This window comes from Leucoraja erinacea, chromosome 8 (genome assembly GCF_028641065.1).
Source record: "Leucoraja erinacea ecotype New England chromosome 8, Leri_hhj_1, whole genome shotgun sequence".
Taxonomy (NCBI): domain Eukaryota; kingdom Metazoa; phylum Chordata; class Chondrichthyes; order Rajiformes; family Rajidae; genus Leucoraja; species Leucoraja erinaceus.
In genome coordinates, this window is record NC_073384.1 from 71,990,756 (window position 1) to 72,017,545 (window position 26,790).

The 26,790-nt window shown below is 44.1% G+C and overlaps 1 protein-coding gene across 1 annotated transcript in view; it reads right to left on the bottom strand.

Moving 5' to 3' along the window:
* arid1b (AT rich interactive domain 1B (SWI1-like)) overlaps positions 1–26,790 on the bottom strand; it is a 457,745-nt gene that overhangs the window by 5,155 nt on the left and 425,800 nt on the right. Inside the window, 4 exon segments of the mRNA XM_055639980.1 lie at positions 3,644–3,774; positions 20,688–21,477; positions 24,636–24,732; positions 25,381–25,500. Coding sequence (XP_055495955.1) covers positions 3,644–3,774; positions 20,688–21,477; positions 24,636–24,732; positions 25,381–25,500 — 1,138 coding nt within the window.

Here is a 26,790-nt window from a genome sequence, read left to right on the forward strand (position 1 = left end):
TTGCATTTCAAGGCAGAGAGGTTCTACTGCAGTTGTACAGGGTCTTGGTGAGACCACACCTGGAGTATTGCGTACAGTTTTGGTCTCAAATCTGAGGAAGGACATTATTGCCATAGGGGAGTGCAGAGAAGGTTCACCAGACTGATTCCTGGGATGTCAGGACTGTCTTATGAAGAAAGACTGGATAGACTTGGTTTATACTCTCTAGAATTTAGGAGATTGAGAGGGGATCTTATAGAAACTTACAAAATTCTTAAGGGGTTGGACAGGCTGGATGCAGGAAGATTGTTCCCGATGTTGGGGAAGTCCAGGACAAGGGGTCACAGCTTAAGGATAAAGGGGAAATCCTTTAAAACCGAGATGAGAAGAACTTTTTTCACGCAGAGAGTGGTGAATCTCTGGAACTCTCTGCCACAGAGGGTAGTTGAGGCCAGTTCATTGGCTATATTTAAGAGGGAGTTTTAGATGTGGCCCTTGTGGCTAAGGGGATCAGGGGGTATGGAGAGAAGGCAGGTACGGGAACTGAGTTGGATGATCAGCCATGATCATATTGAATGGCGGTGCAGGCTCGAAGGGCCGAATGGCCTACTCCTGCACCTAATTTCTATGTTTCTATGTTTCATCAGTCTCATCTTCCTGCCCTATAGTAACTATAATGACATATTAAAGTTGATATATAGATGGAATAGTTGATATTATAATTGAGCATGACAGAAGCTGTTCTCTTGATGCGTTTGGGGGCAACAAGTTAGATTTTAATGATTTAATGTCAGAACATTTGACTAATCACCAGAAATGACCAGGTTATGAATCCTCTGTTGGAAAATGGACACACTGTCACTTTCTGTCAGACCATCATCAGAGAACTGAAGGGTTTGAGAAACTGTTGAGCAAACTTAAAACTGCTGCAAAGCTGGCCAATGTGTTTGCACTGCACATATTTCACAGCAGTCAGTAGACAAGAGTATTATTTTCAGCCAACATTTGCAATGTGCACCACTTCCCAATGACTTAATACAAAATGTAAAAGCTGCAAAACTGTATCTGCAACCCACACAGACCAGCTGAATTATTCAGCACGCGAATGGCTAAGAAATACAAATGTTTGCACCTGTGTTCACATGTCTATGAATGACTACAGTAACTACAATGTCTCCCATTGTAATTGTCAATGAACAAAGAACTGCAACTATGGATTAGATTGGTTACCTGTGAGATTGGCTGCATAAGATTCAGATTTTAAATAATCTTGATTTGCTGCATAACAGTGTCAAAGTCTTCAATTAATACATTTCCCCCCCCCCCCCCCTTATCATTGCTTTAAAGCAGTTCCTTTGCTGCTCAGGCGCATTTAAATTTAAGGTCATAAAATCATAATTGATAGGAGCAGAATTAGACCATTCAGCCCATCAAGTCTGCTCCGACATTCAATCATGGCTGATCTATCTCTCCCTCCTAACCCCATTCTCCTGCCTTCTCCCCATAACCCCTGACACTCTTGCTAATCAAGAATCTATCTATCTATCTCCTTAAAAATATCCATTGACTTGATCTCCACAGCACAATTCCACAGATTCACCACACTCTGACTAAAGAAATTCCTCCTCATCTCCTTCCAAAAGGAACGTCCTTTAATTCTGAGTCTATGACCTCAAGTCCTAGACTTTTCCACTAGTGGAAACATCCTCTGCACATCCACTCTATCCAAGCGTTTCAATATTCGGATAAGTTTCAATGAGGTCCCTCCTCAGATTTGTACAAATTTGACTGTTTTTGGAGGACACCCTAAACAGGCACTTGCTCAGAAACACTGCGCTGTTGGAAATCTGAAATAACTCGAGAAAATGTTGGACCACGCTCTGTGCCAGGCAGCATAGATCAAATGTTAATCTGAGTGAGCATTTCAGGTCAAACACCCTTCATCAGAACTTCCGACAAAGGGTCTTGGGTGTCGAAGTGGCATAGCGGTAGAGCTACTGCCTCACAGCGCCAGAGACCTGGGTTTGATCTGGACTTTGGGTGCTGTCTGTACGGAGTGTGTACGTTCTCCCCGTGACCTGCTTGGGTTTTCTCCAAGATCTTCGGTTTCTTCACACACACCAAAGACGTACAGGTTTATAGGTTAATTGGCTGAGTGTAAATGTAAAATTGTCCCGAGTATGTGTAGAGTAGTGTTAATGTGCAGAGATCGCTAGCTGTTTCGGGTCGAGATTCTTCTTCAGACATATATTGAGTTTGTTCTGAAGAAATTCAATACAATTCGACATTTGCTTACCTGTGATTGATTATGAATTCTGACATTAACTCATTAAAATCTAGCATATTGCTCCATAAGCAACAATCGGAGCAATACCACCATCATGCTCAATGAACCACTAAAAATTAATGGGTAACACGAGGTTGAGGATTTGAAAACAAGACTGATGAAATCTGGTGTAAATCCAAAACTAACAGTAGAAATTTCTGGAGATATCTACGTGGAGAAAAAAAAAACATTTTAGGGTATCGATCTTTCATCAGAACAGTTTTGATGAAAGCCAGTTCTGTGTTTTCTGGTAAATGTATCCTTTTGGTGCCCTGCAACTTCTGAACCTTACCCATTGCCTTGATATCCTTGCGAGGAAAAAAAGTGCAGAGCTGTGAATGATTAAGTACAGTTTAGACTGCTCTTACATATGAAAGACAATGAGATGAAGGAACTTATTATTCTATTTGATTCTATGATTAAAGATTGCATTCGCTCTTCAGTTTTTATATCCATTGCCTAGTTAATAAACTGGAAGTACAAAATCCCTTTCAAGATTTCTTGTTAAATATCCCAAGGATATTTAATACATAGCAAAATAGCTTGACAACTTGATCAGTCTAAATTTACAGCCACTCATTTCCTAATAAATCAATCACTATAACCAAAGTGTTACAGAACCCACGAAGATTTCAAAATCCATGCTGTAGTTTAATAGAGGATGTGATTGTATTACAGAGTCATCCTGCTTTCCGGTTGGTGTGATGTAGTCCCTTGGGGAACATAATCTTGAGGGACTGACTCCAGCAGTCAGAAAAATAAAATGGCATGAATTATCACTGCACATCCCATCACGTTAGTGCAATGTCTCTGATGGCTTTTCAATGATGATAGCCACAGGAGACGTTGTACAGCAGTGGCTCTACAGCGCTGCTAGCAGAGCAGCTTCCTCACAGCGCCAGAGGCCCGGGTTCGATACAGACCTTGGGTGCTGTCTGCGTGTAGTTTGCACATTCTCCCTGTGACTGTGTGGTTTTCCTTGGGGTGCTCTGGTATACTCCCACATCCGAAAGACATGTGGGTTTGTACGTTAATTGGCTGCTGTATGCAGGATGTGGAGGCAAAATTGCGATAACATAGAACTACTGTGAAAGGGTAATCAATGGTTGGCATGGACTCGGTGGCTAATGGGCTCGTTTCTATGCTGTATCTTTCAATTATTCAAAAATAAAAAGTACAAAAATACAAATCTGCAGGAAAAGATGAAGACCAGGTTGAAGAGGAAATCACTTCTACATCCACCATCAGTAATTAGCAATCTTGGGCTAAAAACAGCTCAGGTAATAGGATCACAAAATTCAAAAATACAACGTCTTAATTTCAGGTATGTATACCGACCTGCGAGAGGTTGAATGTCGCTACAGTGCTATCATCGTACAGTAAGATGTTGATGGTATCCAGTGCCCAAGTGCTTTCAGCCAGAAGGCCGGACTTGAGGGACATCATAACCCGCCATGCCTCTGGTGCTCCTGAAAGATCATTCAAACATTGTTAGTCAAACCTGTACTTGTAATACCTCAGGTGATCAAATTTTTTTTTTTTTTTTTTTTTTTTTTGTTTTTTTTTTATTTTATTAGAAGTTAATACAGCACAAAACAGTACAGTGGCACCTAATTTTAGGTGCCAACTATGTAATACCGTAATCCATTCTATGTACAACCTCTAGTTTTATGTTATAAGAAGGAAGTAAGCAGGACAAGAAAAAGAAAACAATAGAAAGGGGAAAAAGTGGAAAAATAGATGGTAGAGAGTAGAAAAACGTGAAGTGTGTATATAAAAAATAAAAAAAAGGAAGAGAGAAAGTGGAAAGTAGAAATAGAAGAGAAGGCCCCTTAAAAGAGAATTTTTCAAATCTGTATTCGGAGATGTAGATCTATCCGCGTCATGAACTGAAATCAGCAATCCTTACGGTACCGCTGCATCACATGATTCCAAAAAGTCAGGTGATCAAATTAACACGAAATAATGAAAGAACTGATACATAGCTATTTATGCCAGGGCAGAGTTTGAGGAGGGGGCTGTGGACCCCCAGCAGGACCAAAAACAAGACCTGTCAAAGGGTGGATGAGCTTCTGGCGAGCCAACGGCCATCCACACTTCAGTAGAAGTTGCGATCACTGTCGTACATAGCATTGTAAGGAATGATGATAAAGCACACACACACCAAAATCCTGTACTTCCAGCGGCGGAGGTCCGCAGGAACTGGAGGACAGAGATGTGTGGTGCGTCCGTCACCGTTCCCGTCGGAAACCAACACCACTGCGTCGCTAATGTTTTCAACGATGCTGATCAGAGTTTGCTATGCAAGCATTGTTGCTATAGTTACATCCTGGATTCTGATAATTCAGTATGGACTGCATGGTAACAAAATGATGAATGTTATTGCACACACAACTCAAAAGCTTGAATCCACCTCAGGATGTGAAATTCAACTGAATCGATCTTATGTTAAAAGGTTTGTGTCGGTAATGGCGACAGTGAAATTGCTAGATTGTCATATAGGGTCCAGTTGATTTATCTACATATCCGATCCCTGTGTATTTCCCTACCACACCACTATAGTTCATTCTCAACTGCTTTCTCAAATAGCCTGTGAATGAATTAAAATAAAACACCTAACTCAGCGCATAACTCAGATGATAATGGCTAAGGAGGAACTGTATATGCTGGTTTAAACCAAAGATAGACACAAAAAGCTGGAGTAACTCAGCGGGACAGGTAGCATCTCTGGAGAGAGGGAGTGGGTGAAGTTTTGGGACGAGACCCTTCTTCAGACTGGTTGGGGATAAGGGAAACGAGAGATATAGGCGGTGATATGGAGAGATAAAGAACAATGAATGAAAGATATGCACAAAAGCTACGATGTTAAAGGAAACAGGCTGTTTGTAAGCTGTCTGTAGGTTGAAAATGAGAAGCTAGTGCAAGGGGAAGGATAGAGACAGAGGGAATGCCGGGACTACCTGAAGTGAGAGAATCAATATGCTCGGATGATAATGGAATTCTGATAATGCAATAAATGGCGAGGTGGAAGACATTGTGCTAATAGATGGGTGAAATTAGATAATAAGATGTCCAAAGTGCTTTAACATGAGAGCAAGAATTGGATCGGAGAATTCTTGAATCATCTCCCACGGGATGTGTCCCACCAGGGAGATCAGGAGGAATTTCTTTAGTCAAAGGACAGTGAATCAGTGGAATCCTTTGCCACAGAAGACTGTGGAGGCCGTCAATGGATATTTTTAAGGCAGAGATAGATAGATTCTAGATTTCTACGGGTGCCAGGGGTTAAGCGGAGAAGGCAGGAGCATGGGGTTCGGAGGGAGAGATGTATCAGCCATGATTGAATGGCGGAGTAGACTTGATGGGCCGAATGGCCTAAATCTGCTCCCATCACATGACCTGATGGCGGCCTGTTCTCATCTCTGCTGCTGTATTTCTCTGTAATTCCACTGCTCTTGAAACCTCACTGCCATTTTGTGCGGTGGGATAGTCCATGAGCAGTCTCCTTGAGCAATCCGGACTGAAGCCCACCCTGTCCTGATTAAGAGACACATTTTAATGTGTGTAACCAAAAGCTCTTCAAGTAATATTTGTAAACCTTTGCTTGTGTTTAAGCAAGCAATTTCCTTGCCTGTTCATGGCCATTAAAATACACGTCCCTGTCCTTCTGAAACCTGGTAATCAAACAGTTGTGTGAACCGTTTTCAATGTCATTAACAATAGTGTCAGTTAACCAGGAACAGCATGAAGCCTTTATTCGTGGGATTCATTTGGGCAATGGTATTCAAATCAGACGCTGAAGTTACTCTAAGTTTAATCAGCTGTTAAATATTTAATTTTCTTTTGAGAGCACACATACATTCATACAATTTTAATTAGGTTTTTTTCCAGTTGGATTGAAACATCACTTATACTCAAGGATGTTAGACTGCAATGGCATTGTGCTGAATCGATTTAGAAAGTAAGCTAAGCTAAGACACAAGGAAGTTGCTCTAAAAGCACCAACTAAGGTGGGACTTAGAGATGTCATAAGAACACAAGTAGTAGAAGGGGCTTCCCATTCAGCCCAGTATCTGCTTTGCAATTCAGCAAGATAATTGCTAATCATTTGGCTTGCTTGCCCCAGGTCTGGCTGTAGTGTCCAGGTCAGCTTGCCTGCCTCGGGACTGGCTGTAGTGCCCAGGTCGGCTCACCTGCCCCACACTCCAGACATGCAGGTTTGTAGGTTAAGTGCTGGAGTAACTCAGCGGGACAGGCAGCATCTCTGGAGAGAAGGAATGTGTGGTTTTGGGTCGAGACCCTTCTTCAGACTGAAAACGTCATCCAATCCTGCCTCCTGTCCTGCTAAGTTACTCCACATTTTGTGTCTATCTTCAGCGTGAATTAGCATCTGCAGTTCCTTCCTCCAAAAGAGAGTATATAGTACCAGTCTACTCAATCTTTCCTCATACAACAACCTAGTGAACCTTCGCTGCACTCCTTCTTTTGTGAGGATATGCATTTTTGGGAAGGGAGACTAGGTAGGTATTTCAAATGTTGCCCCTCAGGTTCCTGTCAAATCTTTCCCTCTCGTCCTAAACATATGTCTTGTTGATTCTGCTGACATAGAAAAATACTCTGTGCATTCTCCTTATCTATTCCTCTCATGATTTTAATATATCTCTGTAAGATCACCCCTCAGCCTCCTAAACGCCATTGAATAAAGTTTGGGCCCTCAAGTCCTGACAATATTCTCATAAATCTTCTCTGCACTCATTCCAGCTTAGACAATAGGTGCAGGAGTAGGACATTTGACCTATCGAGCCAGCACCGCCATTCAATGTGATCATGGCTGATCATCCCCAATCAGTACCCCGTTCCTGCCTTAATGGTATCCTTGACCCAAACTGAACACTATACTCCAAATGCGGCCTCACCAACATCTTGTACAACTGTGACATAATGTCCCAACTTTATTCTCAATACCCTGAGTGATGTAAGCCTGCAAGCCTTCTCCACCCTATATACCTGTGATGCCATTTTCAGCAAAATACTCTTAGATCCCTCTGCTTTAGTCTAGTTTAGGTTAGAGATACAGCGCGGAAATAGGCCCTTCGGCCCACCGAGTCCATGCTGACCAGTGATCCCCGCACATTAACACTGCCCTACACACACTAGGGACGATTTTACATTTATACCAAGCCAATTAACCTACAACCCTGTATGTCTTTGTAGTGTTTGAAGAAATGGAAGAAAACCCATGCAGAGCTGTACAAACTCCGTACAGTCAGCACCCGTAGTCAGGATCGAACCCGGGTCTCTGGCACTGCAAGGCAGTAGCACTATCGCTATGCCCTAACACTCAACAACACTCCCCAGGGTCCTACCATTCACTGTGAAGGACCTGGTTTGACTTGCTAAAATGAAACACCTCACAAATACCTCAGCCACTTGCCCTGCAATTTTCGATGACCAACTTCACCGTCAACAACATGACGTAATTTAGTGTCGTCTGCTACCTACACATTTATGTGGAGGAGGGAGAATGCTAGAATTTATTATTGAGGATGTTGATACAGGATACTTTGAAAATAATAAAATAGATTGGGCAGACTCAACATGGAGTTATGAAACTGAAATAGTGTTTGACAAATCTGCTGGTAATATTTTGTCTGTAACTGGCAGCATAAATAAGGCAAACCAGTTGCCCTCCTGGACGTGGAGAAGGTGCAATGTAAGAGATAAGGGCCTGTCCCACTTTCACGACCTCAGCCGAGTTTGCCCTTGACTTATACACGCAGCCATGTCGTCACAAGGGCGTAGGATATCGTGATGCTAGTCGTAGGTACTCGTGGCATCAAGTAGGTCGGGGCGTTTTTTCAACATGATGAAAAATGTCCACGAGTAAAAAAGGTCGTGAATTAGGTCATGAAAGTGGGACAGGCCCTTGGATTAAGTGCATAGTAATGGGGATAGGGTACTGGTATGGATTGAGGATTAGTTCCAACAGGAAGAACATGAATAAATACCCCATGTTTTAATTGGGTGGCAGTATTTCTATGGGAATAACCGTTCACAAATCTATATCAAATATTTGGATGATAAGATCTATTGCAATCTGCTAAAGTTTGCTGATGTTGTAAAGCTAGGCGACAGTGGGGAGGACATTGAACATGTTAACTCACCAGGCAAATACAAGGCCATTCAGTTGGGTAGAATCAATGGAATGGCAGAATGTTTTTATGCAGTGAGAGATTGTGTGCAGAAAGTATTTGTGTGCAGAAGGACCTGTCTGCCCTGTACACCAATTACTGAATTACATGCAGGTACTTGTGGTCGAAAAAAGGAACTAGTTTGTTGGCCTTTATTCCAAGAACATTTGATTGAAGCAAGACTTCTCTAACGCTAATAAAGGCTAACACTGCTCCAGGAAAGATGATATTATGCTGTAAAGAGTATAGAGGCGATTTATGAGGATGTTGTCAGGACTTGATGGCCTGAGCTATAGGGAGAGGTTGGGAAGGCTCGGACTTGGAGCGCAGGAGGCTGAATGGTGATCTTTTAGAGTTTAGTTTAGTTTAGAGATACAGCGCGGAAACAGGCCCTTCAGCCCTCCGGGTCCGCGTCGACCAGCATTTGCCGCATATTAACATTATCCGACACCCACTAGGGACAATTTTTACATTTATCAAGCCAATTAACCTACAAATCTGTACGTCTTTGGAGTGTGGGAGGAAACCGAAGATCTCGGAGAAAACCCACGCAGGTCACGGGGAGAACGTACAAACTCCGTACAGACAGCACCCGTAGTCAGGATGGAACCCGGGTCTCCGGCGCTGCATTTGCTGTGAGGCAGCAACTTTATCGCTGCGCCACCGTGCATGAAAGAAATGAGGGGAATATATAGGGTGAATGGATGGAGCATATTGTCAGGTTCGGGGAATCAACAAATAGAGGGCACAGGTTTAAAGTACGAGGGAAAAGATTTAAAGGGGATCCAACTTTTCGGATAAGTTCATAAGTGATGTGAATTAGTCGACTCCGCCATTCAATCATGGATGATCTCTCTTTCCCCCTTAATCCCATTCTCCTGCCCTATCCCCATAACCCCCAACACTTATACTAATCAAGAATCTATCTATCTCTGCTGTAAAAATATCTATTAACTTGGCCTCCACAGCCTTTTGTATCAATGAATTCCACAGATTCACCACCCCCTGACTAAAGAAATTCCACCTCATCTCCTTCCTAAAGGAACGTCCTTTAATTCTGAGGCTGTGACCTCTGCTCCTAGACTCTCCCACTAGTGGAAACATCCTCTCCACATCCACTCTATCCAAGCCTTTCACTATTTGGAAAGTTTCAATGAGGTCCCCCCTCATTCTTCTAAACTCCAGCGAATACATGCCCAATCCTGTCAAACGCTCGTCACTGGGATGAGTTAACCCATTCATTCCTGGGATCATTGTCGTAAACCTCCTCTGGACCTTCTCCAGAGCCAGCACATCCTTCTGCACATATGGTTTTGGCTGGTACAATGGAAACATTTGGAAAGGAAAAATCTGGAGGGATATGGACCTAATGCTGATAAATGGGACGAGCTTAGATGGGGCACCTTAGTTGGCATGAATAATTTGGGTCGAAGGGCCCGTTTCTACACAATATGATTTTACTACTTACAAAGACAGACTAATTGACCTTAAGTTCACTGTTTATACTCTCACCTTCCTTAAATACTGTGGTTACAGTTGCTATCTTCCATTCCAACAAAAAACGTTGGAAAATGACGCACAGCGCATCCACTATTGCCACAGTACCCTCTTCAAAAAAATCTTCAATGCACCCCATCAGGTTCTGGGGATTTATTGCCTTTCTGATCTGCTGAAATTATTTGAGACAGCATATGAACCACAATTATATCTCAAAACATTTCTCGTGCAGATTTGGGATTTTCTGCTGTCTGGTACTGGGAAGAAGGTAGCCATCTCATCTTTCAGTCTGAAGGCATGTGCCTCATGGAGTGATACAGTGTGAAAACAGGCCCTTTGGCCCAAGTTGCCCACACTGGCCAACATGTCCCAACTACACCTGCCCTCGTTTGGTTCATATCCCTCCAAACCTGTCCTATCCATGTACTTGTCAAACATTGGGATGGTCCCCAGCCTCAACTATCTCCTCTGGCAGCTTGCTCCATACACCCACCATCCTCTGTGTGAAAAGGTTACCCCTCAGATTCCTATGAAATCTTATCCCGTTCACCTTAAACCTATATCCTTCAGTTCTCGATTCACCTTCTCTGGGCAAGAGACTGAGAAACTGGCAGAATAAGAGTATTTTTACACTACGCTGAAAGGTTTAATAGTGCATTGTAGAGCAGACTTTATATGTTATATTTACAAGAAAGTTAAAAAACAACATCACGAGTAGGCCTTCCTCAAAAGAATATTAAAATACCAACTATAATTTATTTACTTTCATTAGACGATGATGGACCAACAGTTTGTCGTAGATAGATATCACAATGTGACTAATATGAGTAATATAATCAATCTGAAGAAGGGTCCCAAACCCAGAATCGTCGCCCATCCATGTGCTCCTGAAATTTTATCTTTGTATGCCTCGTTGTCACCTTCCCCCGGCTAACCATGATCCATTCCACATTTCCCTTGATCTTCGTTCCCTTGTTTTCACACCTTACCCTTCCATGTCTCTGTATCTTCCTCTCCCCTGAGTCTCAGACTGAAGAAGGGTGTCGACCCGAAACGTCACACATCCCTTCTATCCAGAGATGCTACCTGTCCCACTGAATTACCCCAGCATTTTGTGTCTATCTCCTAAAATGCTGCCTGACCCGCTGAGCTATCCGTCACTCTTTTGTAAACCAGCACCTGCAATTCCTTGTTTCTACATAACAGTGATAGAAGTATGGGCTTGTCTGCCGATTGTAATCTATACTTTTCAATCTGCATTTCCTGCCCCTTTCCCAGTTTTCTCTCCATGCAGCATTTCACGCTTTTGAATACTTTGTAGCGGCACCTAGTGGTGGTTTGGGGAAGTTCGAACCCTCGTCATTGGTTGGTTCGATCACATGACCGCGGGGGTTCGGTCGCGGGCTTTAGTGGATCATGTCGGGGTCACCACTATAGCGAGACCAGGCAGGTTGAGTTATATAATTTTATTGTCAAATAAAAACGGAAATGAAACTCGGTAACACGCGTGCCTGACTAGCTAACACGAGAAAAGCTCCTGTTGCTGGGAGGAGCGCTGTCGACTGACTGGAAAGCCCGCAAACGAACCCCCTCGGTCACATGATCGAGCCAACCAATGACCAGGGTTTGAACTTCCCCAAACCACCACTAGGTGCCGCTACAACTTTCTATTTACAATGCCGCATCAGGTCTTATGAGAAGAGGGAAGTGTGACAAAATGGCAGAGCTTTGATTAGATCTGTTGGGTGAATGGTGATGGGCAAGAAACAAACGGTGGGGCAGCACTTGGCTGCAAAGAAGCACTTAGCATCATTCGTTATTCCCAGGTGACGTTGAAGATCTGGGTCTGTTTCGTCCTGAAATTACCAACATCACAGAAATCATGAGATTTAATTAATTCTACGTGATATCTAGAGGGACAAGATTAGTGGATAAGCTAAAATTTATGAGTGGATAGGGCGGGGGATGGGGGAAAAGGAGTGAATGAAATCAACGTTCAAATCCTGGGTTGTAAGCTGCCCAAGAGAAATAAAAGGTGCTGTTCCTCCAATTTGCCTTTTGGCCTCACACTGACAGTGGAGCAGGCCTGAGACAAAAATGTCCATTTTGGAATGGGAAGGGGAGTTAATTAATTGACCTGCTCCATTATAATACATTTGACATCAACACACTACATTTTTACAGGTCCGAGAACCTGACTGCTGTTAGACAAAGCTCCCAGGTTTAATATATTGAGATGAACAGTCTGCAGACTTCAATTTAGATTTGTGCCATGATTATAAAACAAACAATGGACAATCAGTTTGAAGAGAACCATAGACCAGGTTCCATAATGTGAATGGAAGCAATCAGATGGGGAACTAATCTCTAAAGGGCGTCGTTTGCGTAATTGACATAATTTACGCGTCACGATGCACGCAAGGTGTGCATTACGCGCGCATGGTGCGTGGTGACATAGGCAGTGACGCGCGGTCGCGCTCAGCGCCCAAGGATTTTGAGATTCACAAAATCTTTGCACACCACCTACGTGACGCGCAAATGACGCCCAAGTGGGACAGGCCCTTTATACAGCGAACCTTGCAGCACCATCCACCTTTGACGCTGAGGGTTCCAAATGCCCAGGGTCACTTTGTGCCAAAGCCACTCGTTTACTACAACATTTCAACATTGGATACTTCCCAAATTGGAATTGTCAGATTGACTCCACTGGTCAATGTTCCTGATCAGTGAACTATGTGCTTGATAGTGCAGGGAACTGGAGAAGGTGTTCAAATCCCTCAAAGGCATCTGTGGGGATTAAATCTAACTAACTAAATAAATCTGAAGAAGGGTTTTGATCCGAAATGTCACTTATCCGCGTCTTCCAGAGATGCTGTCTGACCCACTCAGTTGCAACACCTTGTGTCTTTTTTTGGTAAAGCATCTGCAGTTTCTTCTGTCTCTCTCTTAATTAAATATTAATTATAATATAAATATAATATCAAGCGGGGGGGGGGGGGGGGGGGGGGGGGGGGGGGGTTAGTGTGTGTGTGATGCTGCAGCAATCGGGGAACTATGTATAAACACAGCTGTAGTTTCTACATGGTGAAACCAAAATGTATAAAAATGGCCGTTATTAAAATCTGACAATGTGCACTTTAACCACATGTGATTTTTTTTTCTATTACAAATCTCAAATTGTGGAGTACAGAGGCAAATAAATAAATGATGGGTCTTTGACACAAACATTATGGAGGGCAGTGTAGGTTATAACTATTGCTGCCAATCACCACAGCCAAGGACACGACTTGCGGAGTTTTTCTGAATCTTAGGCCCAACCACGTTCAGCGGCTTCAATAAATGTCCCTTAATCATGAAGATCAGCAGTGAGGATGCTCACCAACTATCACAGAGAGTTCAGTTCCATTTGTCCTCAAATTTCAGCTTAAAATGCAACAAGACCAAGACGTTCCTTCGCACAAGTAGGCACACCGTGTTTTTAACATCACCTCCTATGTGTTTTTGCACTCTCTGAGGTGCTGACTTGGAACCCATGCTAAGTCTTTGGCGTGTGGCTTGAATCTATTACCTACAGACTCAAGGGTCAAGTTTGCTACTGTCACAAACGATGGGAAAGGGCAGGAAAAATATTCACAGAATTAAGGTATTAACTATATTGTAATATAAAAAAGGGAGATCTAACACAGAGAGAAATCTAAATTCTTTACAGATCTTAACAGAGAAACCCCGCCAAACTTTTCACAAGAATTAAAGTTTTCATGTCCTTTCTAATACCAATTCATATCACAACACTAAATTGAATACCTGAACTGGAGGCTGGCTCATAGATGCACAAGCTTGGCTAATCGAAAGTTTGGTTTCATAGACCACAAAATAACATTCCCTTCTGCTCTTATCTGCATGTCTCCATTCAAATCTTATTAATATTTTCTTCTGATGTCTAGAGACAAAACAAAATCCAGAGAGCTTTGTCGGCAGGTGCTGTAGTTTTCAAATCCTTGAGGGTCTGCATCTCATTTTTACTGCAATAATTCCAGAAGTTATTGCAACATGAATTATTTTATATCGACACAACATGCTGGAGAGAAGGAATGGGTGACGTTTCGGTTCGAGAGCCTTCTTCAGACGCTGTGGCGTATATTTGTGATGTCTCTGAGCATCTCAGGGGAGGGTGAGTAGCCAGAATAAGTTGCACATGTTGGCAAACATGACATGGGTAGGAAAAGGGACGCGGTGCTGCAGAATGAATATAGGAGTCAGGCAAAATGTTAAACAGCACGACCTCTTGGTAGAGATCTCCGGATTACTCCCACTGCCATGTGATATCAGGGCTGCCAACTCTCACGCTTTGAGCGTGAGACTCACGCCCTCAAGCCCTCACGCTCATCAGAAATTTCTCACGCTCAGTGGTGAGAAATGTTGTGATCAATGAAAATTTCACCTCGGATAAACTGCATGGTCCGCGGGTGTTGGAGAGCAATGGGCTGCGGGAGGGATGGGAGCAGAACCAGCGGCCGGAACAGATGCGGGGAGCCGGGACTGGCGAGTGTTTCCCGGGGCCGGCGTGCCGCTCGCTGCAGCTCTGGCCATGGAGCGCTCCGGACAGTGCATGTCCCGGGCGTCGGAGGCGTCAGAAGCGCCGCTGCCACTGCCGCTGCTGCGAGAGTCTCTGTGCCGAAGGGACAGACTCTCAAAGGGAGGTGGAGAGAGAGAGGGGAAGGAGACAGGGAGACAGTGGGAGAGAGAGAGAGGGGGGTGAGAGGAGAGAGAGGGGAGAGACAGAGGGGGAGTGAATTGAGAGAGAGAGAAGGGGGGGGGGAGGGGAGAGAGGGGGAGAGAGAGGGAGAAGAGGGAAGTGGGAGGGAGGGTGGAGAGGGTAGGGGAGAAAGGGAGGGAGGAGGGGAGAGGAAAGGGGAAGGGGGGGGGGTGGTAAAAGAGAGGTGAAAAGGGAGACGGGGAAAGAGAGATAGGGGGGAAAAGAAAAAGAGATAGAGACAGAGAGAGAAGGAGAAAGAGAGAGGAGAGAGGGCAAAGGGAGAGAAGAGGGAGGAGGAGGAGAAATGGGGAAGAGAGGAGGAGAGTGGGGGGGAAGAGAGAGAGGGGAAAGAGAGAGAGGGAGAGAGGGAGTGTGTAGAGAGGGGCGAGAGGGGGGGGAGAGAGAGAGGGGGAGGAGGAACGAGGTTGGGGGAAAGACCAAGAGAGGGAGAGAGAGAGGAGAGAGGGGGGAGAGAGAGAGTGGTTGGGGGAAGAGAGGAGAGAGAGAGAGGAGAGGGTGAGGGGAGACAGGAGAGAGAGAGGGCTTCCAGGGTGGGGGACAAGAGAGAGGGGGAAGTAAGTAAAAGGTGGGGGGGAGAGGCAGGGGGGACTTCAAGAGAGGGGAGAGAGGGGGGAGAGAGAGGGGGGGAGGAGAGAGAAGATAGGGAAGGGGGAGAGTGAGAGGGTGAGACGGGGAGAGAGAGGGGGGGTGAGAGGAGAGCCAGAGAGGGCAGAGAGGCCAAGACTTAGAGAGGGTAAATTTAGTTCTTGGGGGAACGGCAGATAGATATGGGGGAAAAAGAGAGGGAGGTACTGAGAGGAATAGCCATGAGCGGAAGAGAGGGGTGCTGGCTCGAAGAGAGAGAGTCTCTGTGTCGAATTTGCCCAGGTGGCACCGGCATGGATCAGGCATTCTGCGGCTCGGTGCATCCTGGAGGATACAAAAACAGTGGCACAACTGGAAGTAACATGTCCCAAGCACTGCTTTTGGTATAAAAACGGTGGAAGGTAGTGGACTTCAAATGGGGGATGGTTGGAACTACCTCCTCTGGCAGCATCCTGCTTGCCTGCTAGATTTTCACTTACTGTAACTGCAGGAAAAATGTTCCCGATGTTTGGGGCGTTTCTACAGAACCAAACATGGGTCACAGTTTCAAGAATAACACCCTTTCCCCACTCGGGGGGGGGGGGGGGCCAGTGATCGGTAGCCGCCCCCCATTTCAAAAACGCTCCAATCCAAATTAAAGCATATATATTGCATCCAAGTGTAAGTGAGAATGAGGACAAACTTTCTTCGCGTAGAGAGTTGCTGAAAATGCTGTGGAACCCTCTCTGCCACAGAAGGCAGTGCAGGCCAGTTTCACTGAAGTTTCAAGAGTGAGGGAGTTGACATTTTTTAGTTTTTGGGACTAACCATTGGACCGTCAGAGGGATATGGGGGAAAAAAATGATTTTAGATGAATAGCCATGATCATATTGAATGGCCAGTGCTGGCTCGAAGGGCCGGGGAATGGCCTATTGTGGGAGTGCACCTGGATGTTTCCATGCTTGAGTATAAAGGCAATAAAAGGCTCGATCACTGATTTTGAAGCATTCATGTATGGTGGAGGTATAATGTAGTCATAGAGTGATACAGGAGTGTGAAAACAGGCCCTTCGAGCGCAACTTGCCCACACCCGCCAACATGTCCCAGCTACGCCACCATGCTTTTGGTCCATACCTCCAAACCTGTATTATCCATGTATCAGTGTAAACTTTTTCTTAAATGTTGGGATGGTCCCAGCCTCAACTACCTCCTGTGGCAAAGTGTTTCCTCGGCTCCGTTCTAAATGGCTTACCATTTATTCCTAAAACTGTGTTCCATACACCATCACCCTTTGTGTGGATAAAGTTACCCCTTAAAAAGTTTACCTCTTAAAAAATACTAATCATACAAAAAACATTGAAATCATACTTACTACAGCTGCACTCTCAAATATGACAGTCATGATTTTAATACTTCAAATTTCAAAAATGTTCCTACCCATCTTCCACACCCTCTCCCCACTCGGTGCTCCACTCCCTGTACAACGGAAGTACCCCCTAAGGCAACAGTGATCGCACAGCCGCCCCCACTTTCAAAAACCGCTCCAATCCAAATTGAAAGCCATATATATTCCATTTTCCCAAGTGTAAGTTATAAGACTCGCTACAGCATGCACCATATTGCACAATTTCAAGCTTTAAAAAACTGTTATGCCCAAATGTTCCGTTCTCATAGCTCCCCCCCCCCCCAGGTCGCGATGCTCCCTCGGCTTGGTCTCTCGCAAATCATTGATGCTCACTCCGAGCTTTCACCCACTAGTCACTGCCTGCCATTCTGAAAGGGACCCGTTAATCCCTACTCTTTGTTTCCTGTCTGCCAACCAATTTTCTATCCATGTCAGCACTCTACCCCCAATACCATGTGCCCTCATGTTGCCCACTAATCTCCTATATGGGACCTTATCAAATGCTTTCTGAAAGTCCAGGTACACTACATCCACTGGCTCTCCCATGTCCATTTTCCTAGTTACATCCTCAAAAAAATCCAGAAGATTAGTCAGGCATGATTAGTCAAATTCCAGAAGATTAATCAAGCAAGATTCGTAAATCCATGCTGACTCGGACAGATCCTGTTACTGCTATCCAAATGTGCCACTATTTCATCTTTTATGATTGACTCCAGCATCTTCCCCACCACCGATCCCAGGCTAACTGGACTTTGTTTTCTCCCTTCTGCATTTCTTAAAAAGTGGGATAACATTAGCTATTCTCCAATCCACAGGAACTGATCGTGAATCTATAGAACATTGGAAAATGATCACCAATGAGTCCACGATTTCTAGATCCACTTCCTTAAGTACCCTGGAGACCTTAAGACCATCATGATTCCTTAAGAACATCAGGCCCAGGGAATTTATCAGCCTTCAGTCCCATCAGTCTACCCAATACCATTTCCTGCCTAATGTGGATTTCCTTCAGTTCCTCCGTCACCCCAGATTCTCTGGCCACTAGTACATCAGGAAGATTGTTTGTGTCCTCCATAGTGAAGACGGATCCAATGGGAAGGGTAGTTCAAATGGTTATCAACCAGGAGATCCAGCAGGCTTTGGCTGACAGAGTACAGGATTCAGCTCATCCCAGTTGCCCACATTTGGAAGATGCAGAATTTAAGAGGATGGAAACAGTCACACATTTCTTGATTAGTGCAAGTGTCAGAGGTTACGGGGGGAAGGCAGGAGAATGGGGTTAGGAAGGAGATATAGATCAGCCATGATTGTATGGTAGAGTAGACTTGATGGGCTGAATGGCCTAATTCTTCTCCTAATCCATATGACCTATGAGGGCCTTTGAGAAATGTAAAGAATGAAAATAACTCATTTGGGCTATTAGAGGGGGCATAAAGGGCCACAAAATGGCTTTGATGAATTGGATTAAAGAGAATCCAAAGTTTTTAATACCTATTTTATAAACAAGGGGGTAAGCAGGGAGAAAGTGGGACTGCTCATGGATCAAGATAGGAATTTGTGCTTGGAGTCTGGGGTTGTAGGAGTATTAAATGGGCACTGTATCTGTTTTCATCATGGAGAAGGAAATGAAGGACTGTGAGATAAGTGTGGAGGACATTGAGATAAGTGTGGAGAACACTAATGTGCAGAGCGGTTTGAGATTAAGAAGGAGGAGGTGTTTGGGCTCTTGAGCATTAATGTTGCAAAATCTCCAGAATCTAATGGGATAATGAGAGAGGCAAGAGAGGACATTGCAAGAGCCTTATAACTATATAACCATATAACAATTACAGCACGGAAACAGGCCATCTCGACCCTTCTAGTCCATGCCGAACACGTATTCTCCCCTAGTCCCATACACCTGCGTTCAGACCATAACCCTCCATACCTTTCCCGTCCATATAACTATCCAATTTATTTTTAAATGATAAAAACGAACCTGCCTCCACCACCTTCACTGGAAGCTCATTCCACACAGCCACCACTCTCTGAGTAAAGAAGTTCCCCCTCATGTTACCCCTAAACTTCTGTCCCTTAATTCGCAAGTCATGTCCCCTTGTTTGAATCTTCCCTACTCTCAGTGGGAAAAGCTTATCCACGTCAACTCTGTCTATCCCTCTCATCATTTTAAAGACCTCTATCAAGTCCCCCCTTAACCTTCTGCACTCCAAAGAATAAAGCCCTAACTTGTTCAACCTTTCTCTGTAACTTAGTTGCTGAAACCCAGGCAACATTCTAGTAAATCTCCTCTGTACTCTCTCTATTTTGTTGACATCCTTCCTATAATTAGGCGACCAAAATTGTACACCATACTCCAAATTTGGCCTCACCAATGCCTTGTACAATTTTAATATTACATCCCAACTTCTATACTCAAAGATGACGAAGATCTTTGCGTTTTCGCTCCAGGCAAAATCCTGGAGGAGTGGAGAGTATTTAATGTTGTACCTTTATTTAAGAAGTGAAGGAGAGAGAATCCAGAGAATGATAGGCCGGTGAGCCAAAGTCAATACTTGGGAAGCTATTGGTGTGGGATAGGATTTACTCCTATTTGGAGGATAATGGATACATTAGGGAGAGTGAGCATGGCTTTCTACATGGCACGTCGTTGTTTACTAACTTGTTTTGATTTTTTTTGTGCAAGTAATGAATGAGAGTTGGATGATGGATGTTGCCTACATGCATTTCAGTAATTTAATCAAGTCTCTCATGGTCTGCCGATCTAGAAGATGACGATGCACATAATTAACAGTGACTTGGTCTTATAGATTCAGAACTGGCTTACTGATGAGGACGACAAAGGGTAGTGGCTGGAGGTCTATGACCAGCAGAGTTCTGTAGGAGTCTGTGCTACAACCGCTGCTGTTTGTGATATAGATAAATTACTTGGATGTAAACATAGACGGGTTGGTTAGTAAGTTTAAAAATGAGACCAAGATTGCTGGGGTGGCGGACTGTGAGAAAGGCTTTCAAGATATACCACAGGATATAGACCAGCAACAGAAATGGGCGGAGAAATGGCAGGTGGAGTTTAATCTGAGCATGTGCAAGCTGTTGCAGTTTGGGAGGTCAAAGGTAAAGGGCAAATATACAATTAATGGCATGACCCTGGACACCTTTGATGTGGGGTCCAAGTTCATAGCTTCCTGAATGTGGCAACAAAAGTCGATAGAATGGGAAAGAAGGCATATGCTATACATTGAGTATGAGAATCAGAATGACATGATGCAGCTATATTGGGGTTTAGTTATGTCACATTTGCAATCCTGCGTTCGGTCGCCCCATTACAAGAAGGATATGGAGACTTTGGAAAGGTTGCAGAGGATGTTTACCAGAATGTTGCCTGGATTCGGGGGTATTAGCTGCAGGGAGAAATTGGAAAGACTTGTATTGTTATCCCTGGAATGCCGGAGGTTGTGGGGGAGACGTGATTGAGGTATATAAAATGATGAAAAGCATGGTAGGATTCCATTTCTCACAGATTACAAAAAAGCAAATACTAGAGGGCGAGAATGGACAAGTTTAAAGGAGATGTGCGGGGCAAGTTTTTTTACTCAGAGGATGGTGGGTGTGTGGAATGGACTGCAGGATCGGTGGTGGAGGCAGATATGATAGTGGCATTTAAGAGGCTTTTGGATTGGCATATGGAGGGAGATGGATTATACTCAGGTAGATAAGAGATGGTCTTGGCATTATATTCAGCACAGATATTGTGGGTTGAAGGGCCTGTTCTTGTGCTCCACTGTTCGATGTTCAGCATTTGAAACATCCCATGACCTTTCTTAAAAGAAACTGTTGCATATTTTCTCACATGTGAATTTTTCAAAGTTTCGAATTTAACACTTGTTAAGTTATTATCAAACACTACATCATGAACTCAAACTCGATTCAAATGCAAAAGGTTTTTACCAGTATCCTTTGAGGTAAGTTTTCGCCTTGCTTTTAAGAGCGGTTGTGATGCTTCCACTGAACCAGGAGGAAAGGTAATCTCGTGCCTTACAGAGGGAGGATGATGGTGTGGAACAGCAACCTGAGAGGCTTGAACCGGAGGCCCAACTTTCTGCATCTTCATGGACGACATGTAAGGAGATTTATTGGGGGACATTCTGTTTTCTAGAGACCGTTGAAATGGGGCTGGGCTGGGGGCCCTGGAAATGTGGTTTGGCATTGAAGGAGGAGTCTGGTAGGAGGACTGAGCCGGCCGTGTGATAGGAACCATGGAAGCAGAAGGCAAGTATGAAGGCTGCCGTTGGTTCATATGCGAAGGCCATTGACCTTCGTGATTCATTCTCTGATCAGGTAACATCATTTCTTCAGTGCGGTTCATCCCTGCGTATGGCGATGCCTGTGGAGGCCCTCCAGGGCCTTGCCGGTTTGGATATTGATAAGGCATATCGTTCCTTGATTGCCACATCCCCTGCTGTGGCCCTTCAGTGGACGACACTTGCATCGGTCCGCCCATCATTTGTGGTGGCATCCCATGCTGTTGCATCGGACCTGGACCCTGCATTCTGTCTCTATTATACGTCAATGGGTACTGACTTTGCATGGATCTCCTGTCAGGTCCCGTATAAGCATTGCCATATTGATTGTACATTTCCTGCTGCTGGCTACCATATTGTACATTGTACATGTCACTTTCATGGCGCTTTGGTGGGGGACCATACATGCCCTCCATGGGCCGTTTGTAACTCTGCACCTTGAAACAAAGACAAAATAATAACAATACAACGTACTCTTTAGAGGCGAAACATCAAGAAATAAAGAAATAAAAGCAACGCTGGAAACAGCAAGGCATCCACATCTGCGGACAGTGAAACAGGGTTAACGTGCCATCCCGTTGGCCTGTTATACAAGGGTTTCAAAAGTAGAGAGAGCACCAGAGGGGAGTGGTAAAGAATGAAAGGTGAACGGAGCAGAGGAGGAAGATTTTAGTGATAGAATGGGATGAGAGTGGAAGGTAAGAAGGCTTGGTATAATAGAGCAAAGCACAGGAAGGCAGGTAAAGAACAAGTACAAAGAACCATTATTAATTTCAATGTTAAAATGATACTGGAAGTAAGATCTACATTATAATCGGGCTGTACACAAGCATGGTTGGTTGAGTACAGATGGAAATGATAATCATGCAGCTTGAAGAGAATTCACCTACTTCACAGGGAGCTGTGGCATCAAATGTTGTGACTAAGACATTGTCATGTTTAAATTTACTGATCAACATGACATCAATATATCTCAATTTCCAGACCAGGCTGTTTGACACTCTATCCCCGCCTGCCATCAAAACTGGATAATCACAACATGTACTAAACGGGGATGTTTTGTGAATGACTGTGTGACTTCCAAATTAATGCTCAAAGCAAGAATGAATGAGAACGAAAGGCAAAGTTTCAATTCAAAACTATCATTATATAGAGGAAGCGAGATCAAGTCATCTAACTTTGAAACTGATTGCTGTAACCTTGGTCTGATGATCTAACTGGCGGAAATTTTCCTGTTGAATTCATTCACTTATTTATTTTATTTAGCGAATGCAAAGTCCTTTAGCCAAGCAGTTGCCTCTTGATTTGCTGTATGAAGGGTGACAAGTCCTCCTTTGAGTCTTTGTTGAGGGCACGCTTCAATGATGTGTTGCATTGTTTGCTGCTCTCCACAAGCACACCATGGGGTTGGACTGCTACCCCATTTGTGAAGGCTGCCCAGGCAGGGGCCATGTCCAGTCCTGAATCTACTCAGCGTCGTCCACTTCTTCCTTGGGAGATTGGTGCCAGGGACCGGTAGGGTGGGGTCTGACACCAGATGTTTATTTGGGACGTCCTTGGAATCCCATTCCTTTTTCCAAGCTTTTTCCAATTTTGTTAGTCCTTGCTGTCTCCTCCCCTTCCTCAGTCCCCCTGCTGTCTCCTCCCATCCCCCAGCCTTCGGGCTCCTCCTCCTTTTTCCTTTCTTGTCCCCGCCCACCCCCGCCCCCGATCAGTCTGAAGAAGGGTTTCGGCCCGAAACGTCGCCTATTTCCTTCGCTCCATAGATGCTGCTGCACCCGCTGAGTTTCTCCAGCTTTTTTGTGTACCTTTTTCCAAGCTGATTGGATGGTGAAATCAGCTGGTGGTGGGTTCTTCCAAATTGGTCGTCTAGATGGAAGTCGAGCAGTGGGTGGGTTGAAGATGTCCATATGAATTGGCAGGTGAGGGGAGTTTTTGGTCTTTTGGAGCATCCTTTGAGTGAGGACTACTCGCCGGATGTGTGGAGGGGCTATGTTGGATAGGACAGGGAGCCAGGGGACTGGTGTTGAGTGGATTGTTCCTGTGATGATCCTCATTGTTGAGTTCAGTTGAGTGTCCACATGGTGTGTGTGGGATAACCTGGACCAAACAGGGGCACAATATTCGGCTGAAGAAAATGCAAGGGCTAGTGCTGAAATGCGCAGTGTGGGGGCTGCTGCCCTCCACTTTGAGCCAGCAAGCTTACTGAGGAGATTGTTTCTGGACTTCACCTTAGCTGCTGTTCTTTTGAGATGTTCCTTGAAGGATAGGGTCCTGTCAAAGGTCACTCCGAGGTAGGTTGGAGTGGGGGCATACTTCAGTTTGGTCCTGCTCAGATAGATGTTTGGTTCTCTTGTGGCTTCTGCATTATGGAGGTGGAACACACTGGAGACCGTTTCTTTTTCTGGGCTTGGTTTTAGGCGCCAGGTTTTGCAGTACTTGTCCAGTTTAGCAAGGTCTTCATTGAGCACCTGTTCCAATGTACCAAAATCTGGTGCTTGGAAGGCCAAACAGATGTCATCTGCATAGATGAATTTGCGGGATTTGGTGGTGGGTAGGTCATTTGTGTAAAGGTTGAACAGGGTTTTGGCTGTTCATTCACTGAATATGGGCTAATTTAGACTCCAGAACAGTGCAGCATTTAAAAAAAACATGCTTGATTTTCTTGGAGTTAAATTCCCAAGAAGATCACAGTCATTCTGTCTGCAATGGACCTACCCTGGTACAGCATTTCAGTGGCTTTATAATGGAAGGCAGAAATTGTATTAAAAATATAGAAGTTTGGAATCACTGTAACATAAGAACTGATGCTAAGTCAGTGTTTTTTAAAATATATCTGATATCGATAGTCAAAGCTACTAAGTCAATGTAGGGAAAGGCAAGTAGATGGAGTTGGGTCACAGTTTAATACAGAACTAAGAGAGAGATAGAAATGGTTCTAAGGGCCAAATTACATTCCCATGTTCTTTAAAAGGAAAATAATAGATTTGGTGAATGCAAAAAATGGTCATTTTATAGACAAGGTGTTTTTTTGACATCATTAAGGAAAAACAATTGTGTTGTCCAAGAACACTTGACGAGCCCCTGTCCCACTTTCCTGAGTTACTCACGAATTATCCCGAGTTTTCCCCTTGATTCAAACTCAGAGAATGTCTGTAGCGAGTCCTTAGGAGGCCGTAGGCGTCCGTAGATATCTCGTAGTGACTCGTAATGCCCGCTGTAGGTACTGGGGGCATCAGGTAAGTCGGGACGTTTTTTCAGCATGTTGAGAAATATAGCCCCGAGTGCCTACGGCTGGCTATTACCGTAATTCTCCGAGTTTGAATCAAGGGGCAAACTCGGGAGAATTTGTGAGTAACTCGGGAAAGTGGGACGGGGCTTTAGTCAGGAGTATGTGTGTGAAGTGACATCTCTTTGCAAAGGAATATGAAAAAGTTTGACATTCCAATGATAATGGATAGATTTATCAGAAAAACACTGCTCAATAAATGACGCCACTTGTCAATATTAAAAAAGAAAATTATCAATATTCCATTGGATATCATTGGAATATTTGTATAATGTTCATCAGTGCTAACTCTACAGATTGCCTTACCTGCTGCTGAGGGTACATTCCAGTTTGATGTGCTCCATATGGTGTTTGTCCTGAAGGGGGTCCTTGGCCTGGGTATTGTTGCCCATAAAGATCATGCCTGCAGGAAAAATGTTTACACTATTGTGTATCTCTCAAGGTGAATAGAAAATACTGTTCGTTGCTGATCCAAACAAATAAATTGAATGCAAACCAAGTTCTCCGAGTTCTTCCGTTTCCTCCCACACTCCAAAGACGTACAAAGTGGCATGAATGTAAATTGTCCCAAGTGTGTGTCCAGAGTTGTGGGCAACACAGGTGGAGCAGCGGTAGAGTTGCTGCCTTACAGCACCGGTGACCCAGATTCGATCCTGACTACGGGTGCTGTCTGTTCGGAGTTTGTACGTTCTCCCCGTGACCAGTGTGGGCTTTCTCCGAGATCTTCGGTTTCCTCCCACACTCCAAAGACAAGGTTTGTAGATTAATTGGCTTGGTATAAAATAAAAATTAAAATTGTCCCAAGTGTGTGTAGGGTAGTGTTAATGTGCAGGGATTGCTGGTCGGTGCGGACTCAGTGGCTGCTTCTGTGCTATCTAAACTAAAAATTAACATCATAGTCAATCTGGGCTCTTGCTTGCTTTAGAAAATATCACTGATTTGAATGTTCCTACGTATTAAATTCTGGCGAGAAAAGTCAGAAGCAAGGAAAAAGATCTCAGGTGTTTAATGATATACTAACAACACTGCAACATAACTTGTTAAAAATTACCTTTGTTGTGCAGGGTAGCGGTTTGGCGAGTACATACTTGGGTCACTGTTGGAAGGGATCATGTTAGACTGACCACCTGGAGGTCCCATACTGCCTTCAGGACCCATTCCATGTTCAGACCTAGAATAAGAACACAGATTTCGTTTTTTCCAAAATATCCGTGGGGTATCATGCAGTGAAAATTACTGACCCAACTACAAAGTGCAAAGATACAGAAAACATTCTATGTGATTGCATATTTATTTTCCTATAATACCAAAGTCATGTTGTAGATGTAATAGCAACTTTTCAATATTAAATAAGTAATTTTCCTTTTCATATTTAACCCCATTCCTTCCCTCTCTGGAGATCTTGTCCACATTCCCCATTATGGCCCTGTCCCACGGTACGGGTTCATTCAAGAGTTCTCCCGAGTTTGCCCTGATTCGAACTCGGAGATTAACGGTATTGGCCACTCGTCGGTACTCGGGGCTCTCGTGGACATTTTTCAACATGTTGAAAAATCTTCACGAGTCTTCACAAGCTTACCGCGTTTCCCGAGTACCTGCCGTTAGCGTTACGCGCCGCTAAGAGACGTCCCGAGCTCTTGAATGAGTTCATACAGTGGGACAGCCCCATTAGACAGACACAAACAAGTCTAAATACTTTTTTCTTACTCATCAATACCTATAGTTAAATTTGGGCCGCAATCCTATCAAATCACAGAAGACTATACATTTTTCATGTATGTACAGTGCATTCAGAAAGTATTCAGACCCTTCACTTTTTCCACATTTTGTTACGTTACAGCCTTATTCTAAAATGGATTAAATTCATTCTTTTTAAATCATCAATCTACACACAATACCCCATAATTAAAAAAACGATAACAGGTGTTTAGAAATTTGTGCAAAGTAATTCAAAATAAATAACTGAATTATCACATTTACATATGTATTCAGACCCTTTACTTAGTACTTTGTCGAGGCAAAGATTACAGCCTCGAGTCTTCATGGGTATGATGCTACAAGCTTGGCACACCTGTATTTGGGTAATTTCTCCCATTCTTCTCTGCAGATCCTCTCAAGCTCTGTCAGGTTGGATGGGGGAGCATCGATGCACAGCTATTTTCAGGTCCCTCCAGAGATGTTCGATCGGGTTCAAGTCCGGGCTCTGGCTGGGCCACTCAAGGACATTCACAGACTTGTCACGAAGCCACTCCTGCGTTGTCTTGGCTGTGTGCTTAGGGTCGTTGTCCTGTTGGAAGGTGAACCTCTGCCCCAGTCTGAGGTCCTGAACGCTCTGGAGCAGGTTTTCATCAAGGATCTCTCTGCACTTTGCTCCGTTCATCTTTCCCTCGATCCTGATTAGTCTCCCAGTTCCTGCCGCTGAAAAACATCCCCACAGCATGATGCTGCCACCACCATGCTT